A 10,320-nucleotide genomic window follows, 5' to 3' on the forward strand; every position below is an offset into this window, starting at 1 on the left:
ATTTGCCATGTTTAGGGACACCTCTCCTTAGTTCCACATGCTCTTCTGAAGGTGGCAGGCTGGGTGCTAATGCTGGTACCTGGTTCTTCCAACCCATGGGCCTTGCTCATGGCTCTCAGCAGGAGCTCACTTCTCTTTCTCTGCCCTGAGCTGAGACTCTCCTCCTCTCAGTGCAGGCAGCCTTCATTTCCAAGCCAGTGTTGAGGGGAGGATGTTAACTTGAACTGTGCAGTACTTGAAGCTCTTGTCTCAAGCCTTCTGACTGGGCTGTACGACCGCACACGGTCATTTATCTTCATTTGCTCATCTCCTTTACAGCCCATGTGGTTTTTCCTCCATGCCCCAGTTACAGAAGCTGTCGAGGGCACCTCTGAGACCAGGCTCTCTGAAAGACAGACCAGTCTGCACTGCTGAATGTGAGTTTGGGTCAGGGTGGCATGGGACTGCTGCACTGACCTGACCCTTCTCTTCCAAAGGTCTCCAGCACATGCTGGCACTGCACACACCCTCATTTCTGCTTATCAGCTGCCCATCTTTCTCTGCCTGTCTTCTCCAATGGTTTTCATCCAGTTTTCCTCAGCACCCAGAGCCACGTTCACACGTTGCCTTCCCATGTGTTGTGGCTATGCATTTCCTTCCTAATTCCCTTTTTAGTTTCCTTTTACAACAGACCTTCACCCAGCTGTGCTTCCGTGGGAAAATCCAGACTACGGGAGATGCGTGGAGCCATCTGGACAAGGGCCAGAGTCCCACACTCCTTGCAGCAGTCGTTGCTTTGCTCTCATTTTGCCGTGCATTTCAGTGTTTTTGGCTCACAGAGATACTGACTGAACTTGATCCTGGTTTTCCAGTCCAAGCGCTGTCCCTTCCGCTGGGACGTGCAGCACAGATGAGATTCTGTGCTCCACAGTGATCAACTGTGCTGAGAGGATGATGGTCTGTGTTATGGTTTCCCAGGCTGTGAACACAGAGCATGTGCTCCAAGGCAAGCACAGACCTGCTGACGCTAAAGAGAGCTGCTGTGTTTGGCTCTGGTAACTGCACGCAGCCGTGTGAAACTTCAGAGGAGCAACATTTCAGGAGTTTCCTGAAGATCTCATTCCTCTGAAGGCGTCGGATTGCTGGGAACTCGGAAGGCAGGAAATGCTTCAGCAGACGGCTATTTTTGGAGCAGGCACCTCTGCTCACGTCTAGGACTGGATAATCCTCTTGTAATGGGCCTTCTCTGCATGCTCCCCAAAACCCAGCTCCTCTGCACCTCGGGGATGAGGGCTGGGGTCCCCCCCGGGCCCACGTCCCTCAGTGCCACATCCCCACGGCTCTGGGTCACCTGCAGGGACGGTGCCTCCCTCACCTCTCAGTGCAGCTGTGCCGCTGCCTCGCTGGGAGGAGAATATGTTCCTACAGCGGGTATTAGACTTCCTTAACGCACACTGAGATATGAAGACAGATTGAAATTACAACACCTTTCCACACGTGCCGCTTGCAGCAAAACGCGATATTAAAACGGTGAGTGGAGGCAGTGTGAACGCTCACGCTGCTCACAGACGCGGCCAACCCTGGGCGAGGCCCGCGTGCCAGCAGCAGGCCCGGCCTGCGGCGCCGTTGCCATGGCAGCGCCCCCCCGGAAGTAGATCAGCAGCGCCCCCCCGGAAGTAGATCGTCCGCGTGGAAAGTAGTTCCTTGGTGACGGCGCCGCGGTTACCGGAAGTGCCTGGCGGCGGCGGCGGCGGCGGCGACGGCGGGGCGGCGCGGAGGGATTCGCCAGTTCTGTTGTGTTCTTCCGCCACTACTGTGTTCTTCCGCCACCGGCCGTGGTGGCGGCGCGCTGCTCCCGCAGCTGCCATGTTCAAGAACACATTCCAGAGCGGGTTCCTCTCGGTGCTGTACAGCATCGGCAGCAAGCCGCTGCAGATCTGGGACAAGAAGGTGCGCGGCGGAGCGGGGCGGGCAGAACGTCACCGGGAGGGCCGCGAGGAGCGGGGCGGTGCCGAGAGCAGCGCCGTGTGCGCGGGCCGCTGCGGGGCGGGCACCGCAACCCGGGTCCGAGTCCGAGTGGCCCCGTGTGGAGCCGCGGCTCGGACTCGGTGATACCGCGGGTCCCCGGATCCCTTCCGGCATCTCCGTAGCGCGATGCCCTGATAAGCCGTCCCAGGGCTGCGCAGCCGTGTTTGCGGCGGGGGTTTGTTCGGGGCTGCCTCGGGCCGGCTGAACGCGTTATTGGCGCCCGGTAACGGCCGCGGGGCATCCGCAGCTGCTGCAGCGCCGGCGGCCGCCCGCACAGCCCGGCTCCTGCAGCCGGGAAGGAGGAGTGCGCCCCGGGCTGGGGACCGCTTCTGTTTGCGTGTGGTTGCTCGGAGCTCTCGGCCTGCCCCAGCAGCATCCGAGGCCCCTTGGCACAACGTGGGGATGCGCTTACTCGTGTCTGCGGGAGCTCATCAGCTCCTGCGGTTCCCTCTTCCCACTCGCCTCTGGACGAGGAAGGTGGCACAAGGAGCTCGTGCTTGGCTGCGCCTCACCACTGCAATGTGACAAGCCCCGCGCATCCTGGTGCCCCGTGCGTCCCCAGGCCTGCTGTGAGCGTTGGTAGCAGCCGGGTTTCTTTGGCCCTTGGTGCCAGCACCGATTCAGCAGCGATCCTCCAGAGGTCGGCCTCGCGCCGTCCTGGCTCGCTTTCCTCTGGGCTTTGTTATGCCAGAGCGTTGCCAGCAGCAACCGCAGCCTTAAGGAATAACGTCTGTTCAGAAATAATTCTCTGTGAAGCTGCCTCCCCCTCGGGGCTTTGGGGTACGCGACTGCAAAATGAGCTTCTTCAGTTCATCCTTCATTTCATCCTTCAAATCATCAAGCAGATAGTTTCCTGCTTGATCCACAGGGCATTAGAAGGAATTCTGTTTTCTGAGAAGGCCGCTACCCTGTCTTACAGCTCCAGAAGTCTGCCTGCTTAGGCTTAAGCCTCAAGCTGCCGTTACGCTTGCAGCGTCTTTCTGTCTGTCCTGCAGGAGCTGGTGACGAGCATGGGCCCTCCTGTGTTATCTGCAGCTGGGTGCAGCTCACAGAGTTTATGCTGTGCTGGGCAGGGCTGGGAGGAGGGCCTCTGCCTGCCTTCATTTCTACCAACCAGCCTCTTTTCTGGTGTCTTTCATCCTCTTCCTGATAGTGCTGAGGAAGACAAGTTTCTTCTTTTTGTTGTAGCTTTAATCTGGAGAAGGAAAGCCTTCCAGCTCAGGTGGAAGGTGACCTGGTTGCTGCTGGAAAATGCTGAGTGATCGGTTCCAAGCACGCTTAGCTGCCTGCTTTGTTACTGACCTCTCTGGAGGGGCCACACCTGGGCTTTTCTGTGTAGAGCTGTAAACCACTCCTGGGGAGTGCTGCTATGGAGGTTTGGTTACTGCTGCTGTCACCTGCTGCAGGGTGATTTCCCAGTGTTAAGTCAGCATGCTCTGCCCTTGTGGGCTCCTGGCTTTAATTTCCTTTATGCCAGCTGCTGCTTTAATAGGGGCACGTGGGGCTTCTGCTGGGCTGATGATTTAGAGGGGAAAAAAAAATGTCACTGGGGAAAAACTAAAAACCAAGTGATGCAGCCTTTATGTGATTGGTTTTTCCCAAGTGACCTGTAAGGCTATGAGAGCTGCATTTAATACAAAGGAGAGATACGGTTGTCTCATAAGGATCCCCTCTTTGAGCTTAATGCTTCCTGGAATTAGCAGAGCTACGAGCAGTCTGGCAGGGCAGGCTGCCATCCAGCACTTCCCAGCAGTGGTTGGGTGATGCAGACGGGGGTTTCATGCAGAGATGGGGCAGAGTGGTGGGCTGCTGGCACGGCTCCTCTTCCTTCCTGCAAACCCCTGCGGCGCTGCCTAGGGCAGGTCCTTGTGGAGATGCGAACCTTGAAGGTGAACTGCTAAATTTGTCAGTCATTTTGGAGTTCCCGATCACAACCATCCCTTTAGGAGCTGGATGTATCCTGGATATCAGCAGCAGTGATAGGTGGTGAGGAAATTAATTTATGAAGTCGGAAGGAGCATTGCAATTTGCTGATTTAGCGTTGGAGAAGAGCGGAAGGCTTAATTAGCAAAAGTGCCTTTTAAATTGAGATAAATTTGATGGGATGTGAGCTGCTTCATTAAAGACATAAATCTTCAGACCCTGGGATTCAGCTATGTTGCTTAGGGAGAGAGCTGAGTTTGTGTTGGCTGCTGGTTGCTGCGTGACCTCCCTGAGCTCTGGGAGGCTGTCCCCCTTAGCAGAGCAGACCTGGGCTTTGAGTTTGTGTGCTCTGTAATGGAAGAGTCTGAACCAAGCTCCCACCTGGTCCTGCTCTGCCACAGAGGCAGCCAGCTGTGCCCAGCAGTAGAGCCCTACACCCTTTGGCTGCTGGCTTCATTTGCTTACATCTCTGTTGCTCATGCTTGTACCTCTTATCGCACTCCGGGTTGCTCTTGCTCTGACGTTTTTCTGTTTGTTTATTTGGGCGCCCTACACGAAGCTTGAGTCACCCCTGTTCTCTGGAGAGCGTTTGGATAAATCCAAGTCTGTGCAGCATGCTTGGCCACGGACACTTGCTTAGAGCCTTGGCACTCTGGGGCGAGGATTAAAGTCTTGGAAGCAGAGATGTCCGGAGCAATAGCGGCCAAGTAAATGCAGATGATCCTCTCGGGGTCTTTTTCCCCTTGCTGGTGGAGCTGTGGGTGTCTCGTTTCCCTCTCCACTAACAGCTGTGCTCTCTGCCTGCTTCTCTTCCAGGTGCGCAATGGCCACATCAAGCGGATCACTGACAATGACATCCAGTCACTGGTGCTGGAGATTGAAGGAACAAACGTCAGGTAGGGGAAGGCTGCTTCAGCCCTTGGTGTGTCCTGAGAGCTTGTCCTGGAGCTGAGTGTAGGTGTAACTGCTGGCTATTGAGGAGGCAGCCCTCTGCCTTCTGCATCTTTCATGTCTTAGGCCTGCTCTGCTGCTCTGCCCACGTGACAGCTATTCTGACAGCAGACAGGAGGGCAGGAGAGAGAGATTTATGAGGGGAATTGCTTATGGTGCTTCACTTAATCACATTTTCCCTGTCAGCTGGAAGAGGAGACGTGAGCTCCTGTGGCTGCAGGCTCGGCATCCCCACAGCCACGCTGCTGCGGTGTGGTTTGGAGCAGGGTGCTCCTTATAAGGGCAGTGGAGTCTCCTCTCCTGCAGACAGGCTGTGCCAGCACTGCTCTTCCTCCCACGATGTGTTGATATAGAACTTGCCAGACATGACGTGTGCTTTTAGGGCTCATGACCTTTGTCTTTCCAGCCATATACAGCATGCAGGCCTTCTGCCATGCTCCGGAGGACTCTACCTGTTCATTTAAAGAGCTTGTGTTAAGAGACAGTGCTGACGTAGCCTTGAAACAGCATTCAGGAAGGTGTTTCATGCCCTAGGTGGGAAAAGTGGGATTTGAAAAGCCTTCTTTGGGCCTTTCAGCTTGTTCCCCCTGAAGCTTTGTCTGAAACTCTCCGCCTTGATACAGGAAGCCCTGCTGGTTGTTGAGATCTTACGGTCACAGCCATCTCTTCCTACCTGTCCTCCAGGATTAGATCAAGTGAAAGGCTTGGGACTCGGACTGCATGCTTTGTGCCGTGCGAGATCCTAAAGCCTCTTTCTGCCTTTCTCAGTACCACGTACATCACGTGCCCTGCTGACCCAAAGAAGACCCTGGGCATCAAGCTGCCTTTCCTAGTGATGATCATCAAGAACCTGAAGAAGTATTTCACTTTTGAAGTGCAGGTGAGGAGGGCAGGGTCCTGAGAGCAGTGAGGTGGGCGTGAGGGGGCCGACAGCCCGACCTCGGTGTCAGCAGCCTGCCTTCCTTGCCCCAGGTGCTCGATGACAAGAACGTACGACGGCGCTTCCGGGCGAGTAACTACCAGAGCACAACGCGAGTGAAGCCCTTCATCTGCACCATGCCCATGCGGCTGGACGACGGCTGGAACCAAATCCAGTTCAACCTCTCGGACTTCACGCGCAGGGCTTACGGGACAAATTACATTGAGACTCTGAGAGTTCAGGTAAGAAGCAGTCACGTCCTGCACGCAGAGAGCGACGCGGCAGGCTTCCTGCTGGTTGGGACAGCCTTGCTGGGAGGCAGGAATCCAAGCAGAGCCCCATTTGGTTCCTCTGCAGTGCCTTTTCTCGCTGAGGATGCGTAGCTTAGTTCTTACGCTGGCAAATCACATTTTCTGTACTGAGTGGCATTGTTCTGAGTGTGCCTGTTCCTTAGTACGACTGCTGCAGTGCCTCGTGGGGTTGCCCTCAGATCAGCAAATGTTGACCTGGGAAATGTCAGGTTTCTCACGTACCCACGAGGGACTGCAGCGATTCCTTCAGCTGGTAGCAGAGGCAGCACAGCCTGGACAGTGTGATTACCAACTTCAGGAAGCCCTACAGAGGGAGTGCTTCAAGTGCAGCAGGCTGAGTGTCCTTCTGGCTAATGCTGATACCAGTGGAGAAGTAGAAATGGGTTCACAGCCAAGAACACTCTGCTACCAAGCAAATAAGATGGATCTCTGTTTTGTGGAGATGGCAGAGTTTGGCCATGCTTCCTGAGACAGCCTGTGTCAATGGAGAGAGCAGCTAAGAAAGCAGAGGGCTGTTGTTTTTTCTCTGCTGTCCATTAGATTCAGAAAGTTCATGAGGTCTCCTGGAAAGACTCAGGCCAAAACTCTTCTAATGGGGCAGCCAGAATGTCTCCTTCCTTGCAAAACAAACAAGGGTGTTTGCTGACTGGTTAGTTCTTTGAATAGCTGGTGTGCTGTGGCACCTTGCCTCCAAACCTGCAATAGGTGGTGCTGGGGCAGGAGGGAGACCACTCAGCAGCAGTGATCAGGCTGGAAGGACTCATGCAGGCTGAGCTGGGGAACCCAAACTGCTGCGTGATGGCAAAGCTGGATGTGGGGACAGCAAGTGGAAAAAGGAGCTGACTGTCTGTTGTGACTCACAGATCCACGCCAACTGTCGCATCCGGCGGGTGTACTTCTCTGACCGGCTGTACTCTGAGGATGAGCTCCCAGCTGAGTTCAAGCTGTACCTGCCTGTCCAGAACAAGGCCAAGGTGAGCCAGCTGTGGGGGAGAAGGGGGGCAGCAGCACTGGGGCCAGGCAAGCATTTCTCCTTCTGCTGCTGTCTTTACAATCCAGAGTTTCTTCTGGGAGCAGAGTTCTCTCCAGCTTTGGCCTGTGGCCAGGGAGCACCCTCTCTGTTTCCAGGATGAGCAGTTTGTCTGGTGGCTTGCTGAGTGGCTTTCCTGCCAAAGCGCGTGGAAGTTGCCATTCCCACTTGGGAGCAGGGAGAGCTGTGCAGCTGTTCCCCTCTCCCTTCCCATTTGTGCTGGAGGGTGCTGGGCAGAGCAGCAGCTTTCTGGCATCTTGTGGGAGCTCTTGCCCATGACTCAGCACCGTGACTTTGCTGTTTGCAGCTAGCTGCACCTTCTGTGTCAGGGCCAGGCTTTCCCAGTGCAAATACCTGGTTTTAACAGTGAATAATTCCTGGATACAATTTCAAGGATCTGAGGTGGGAGGTCCTGATCTTAGTGGGAAGTGGGAGGCAGTGTGAACAAGAGGCTACACCTCTGAGGAATCCGTCACAGCCTTGTGGGATGAAGTGGCCTCGCAGAGGTGTTCAGGGAACTCAGTGCCTTCCAGGACAGTCTTCTTGGTGCCATCTGAATGCTGTGTGTGTGTGTACTAAGTGTCTCCTTTCTTCTCCCTGCTCTGTCCAGCAATAACACTGTATTGAGAAGAGACACAAGAAATGTTTCGAGTCGGCAAAAGCAGGTGAAGGAGAAAGTCATGCTGAGACCAAGTTTTCTGTCAGCTCACCTTGCCTAGGGTAACTTTGATTCATCCAGTATCCTTCTGGACAGGACACAGTTGACCACGTAGCAGGTCTGGGACTGTGTTGTTGGTGTGCAGATCCTACAGAATCAAAGTTTTCCTACTAACTGTTCCTAAAGTGCTGAGCCTAAACACTGCAGGTGGCGTGGATCCTGATCTGGTGTTGCTCAAAGTGGCCACTGCCCCTCTGAACAGAGGATTCGGCAGGAATTGCAGTTAAGCGTGCCCCCTTGAAGATACCAATTTTATCTTCCTTTCCTTGTTTTCCATCTCTTATTTTATATACACTCTAAATATGGATGTAATACTCATTCTTGGAAAGTTATTAAACATTTGACTGTTTGTAAGTCTGCTTCTGTCATTTTCCTCCTTTGATGGGCTCTTCAGCTCATACGAGTTTGCACTCCAGAGAGTGCTGAGTTTCCATAGGAACCCAGATGTTAAGATTTGCCTCTGAATTTGATTTTGGCAGCCTTGCTTTTTAAGGGTTGCGGACAGCAGTGGTGTGGAGAGAGGAAAAGCAGGAAGATTTCAGTAGAGGAGATGGAATCTGTGTGCCGTGGCTTATTCCAGTTCATGAGCTGGTGTTAATTGACCTGTGACAAAACCCATGCTGTTCTCTTCTGGTACACGGAAATGGATTTTTCATTCCCTGCCTACTTGAAGCCATTTTCCCAGCAGTGACAAATTGGTCTTACCTGCCTGTTCAACTGGCACAGTTCTGATAGCTGTGTATTTAAACAACTCCTGCTCTCAGCCAAGCCTTTAGCAGCTACTTACAGCAGAAAGCTCACAATAGCCTTCCGACTGCCAAATTGTCCCCTTCCCCGGGGGATCAAAGAGGAGGTTTAGCAAAGAAGCATAATAGAAGTGAAGCAGCGGAGCGGAAGTCTTTTCCTGTTCTGAGCCTGCCCTTCCCTGCCTCGAACCGATTCGCCTTTGTTGTGGAGTGGCGTGCAGAGAGGAGGCTGCAAACCTCCACCAGTAATGGAGAAAGTCTGGAGGCGCTGATGCCTTTCCTCCCTGGGGCCGGGCCCCAGCAGCCGTGCAGGCGGTGTTTGCCCACCGCAGGGGTCGGTCCCTGATGTTGGGCTCTGTGTGAACTGGGATTTAGTTGGGTTATTGTCCTGTGAAACAAAGCTGGTGTCCCCTGGAGGACAGCAAGTTCAGTGTTTAGTCCTGGTTTCGGGACTTGGAATGACCACTTACCTTCAGTCCTGTATGAGGGCCCCACTTGTGGTTCTTGTGTCACCTCCCATGCAGCTGCTTGGTGCAGCTTGTGGTTGGAAAGGGAGGTGCTGACCCTGTGCTGCTGCTTGGTGCTAAAAGGCACCTGTAGAAAGCTTTCTGGTGAAAGTCTTCCTGATTTCTGTAGCAGCTAAACAGCTTGGTGGTTCCAAGGAAGCCCACGTGGGAGGGCACCATCCATCTTGCTCAGATGTTTGTCAAGGTTTGGCCGGGCATAAGATTCGTTAAGTGGAGTCATGCTGTATCATGTGCCAAGGATTGGCCTTGATGAAGTCTATGGCCAGGCTCTCCTGACAGGATTTCAGCACTTGCCAGGCATGGGGGAGCAGGCCAGCCTCAGCTGCCGAGGGAATCCATCAAACCCTGGCAAATAAAGCACCCCATCCCACCAGCCCTTGCTCACAAGCGCATTTCCAGGAGTTGCCATTGCCAGCCCTGCTGGGTCCACGCCGCTCATCGTCCCTCATCCACCAGGGAATTGGGATGGCGCTGGGTGAGTGACCTTGGGGTGTTAACGCAGGCATCCCTGTGGCTGTCTCTGTCAGGGATGTGCTGGGCCCTGCTGCCAATTCCTGCCCTGCTCCAGGAGCTGTGCCAGCTCCCTTCCAGACCCTCACAGCTCTGTGGGATCTCTGCGTCGTTTTTAAGATGAAGCCAAATAGGGAATCTTCCTGTTTATACAGTGCACAAAGTGGAGCATCATCAGATACTGGCTCTTTCCTGTACAGGCAGATGGTGATGAGTTTACAGAGTGCAGTTCAAAGCTATTCTATTTTAATCCTGCTCTCCCATCAAAACTTTAACTATGTCATCGACATGAAAGCAGGTGAAATGGGGATGCTCTGCCCACAGGAGAAGAGGATACTGCTGGCAGATGGGCAGGAATATCCCAGGAACTGTTTAAGTCACTTTCTAGAGTGAACATGCACTAGCAAAACTCCTGTGATGAAGGGCCCAGCTTTTTGCTGCTTTGCAAACAGCTTTGGCCAACCTGGATGCAGCAGCGTGCTCCAACGTGGGAGGGGTGGAAGCAGGAGGAGTGCAGAGCCTCAGCCAGGAGCCCAGGATGGCCGCTGTGAGGCAGCCCCAGCTCAGTGCAGGGAGTGGGCAGGGGGGTGGGGGACCCTGCAGAGAGCAGCTCTGAACTATCTCCTGCTCCTTCACCTTTCTGTGGGTGGCCTGCTCCTTCCTTCCTGCCTGAACCCA

The 10,320-nt window shown here is 54.2% G+C and overlaps 1 protein-coding gene across 1 annotated transcript; it reads left to right on the top strand.

The window, feature by feature from the left end:
- The first annotated feature begins 1,737 nt into the window (after positions 1–1,737).
- CFAP20 (cilia and flagella associated protein 20) lies at positions 1,738–8,213 on the top strand. The gene is made up of 6 exons (XM_042835784.1): positions 1,738–1,929; positions 4,747–4,826; positions 5,650–5,761; positions 5,854–6,042; positions 6,975–7,085; positions 7,752–8,213. Exons 1-6 carry the CDS (start codon positions 1,846–1,848, stop codon positions 7,755–7,757), a joined length of 582 nt encoding a protein of 193 aa, XP_042691718.1. The 5' UTR covers positions 1,738–1,845; the 3' UTR covers positions 7,758–8,213.
- Positions 8,214–10,320: the final 2,107 nt, after the last annotated feature.

Source organism: Centrocercus urophasianus, unplaced genomic scaffold (assembly GCF_019232065.1).
Source record: "Centrocercus urophasianus isolate 14NV4802_14NV808 unplaced genomic scaffold, USGS_Curo_1.0 seq_546, whole genome shotgun sequence".
In the NCBI taxonomy this organism is placed as follows: Eukaryota; Metazoa; Chordata; class Aves; order Galliformes; family Phasianidae; genus Centrocercus; species Centrocercus urophasianus.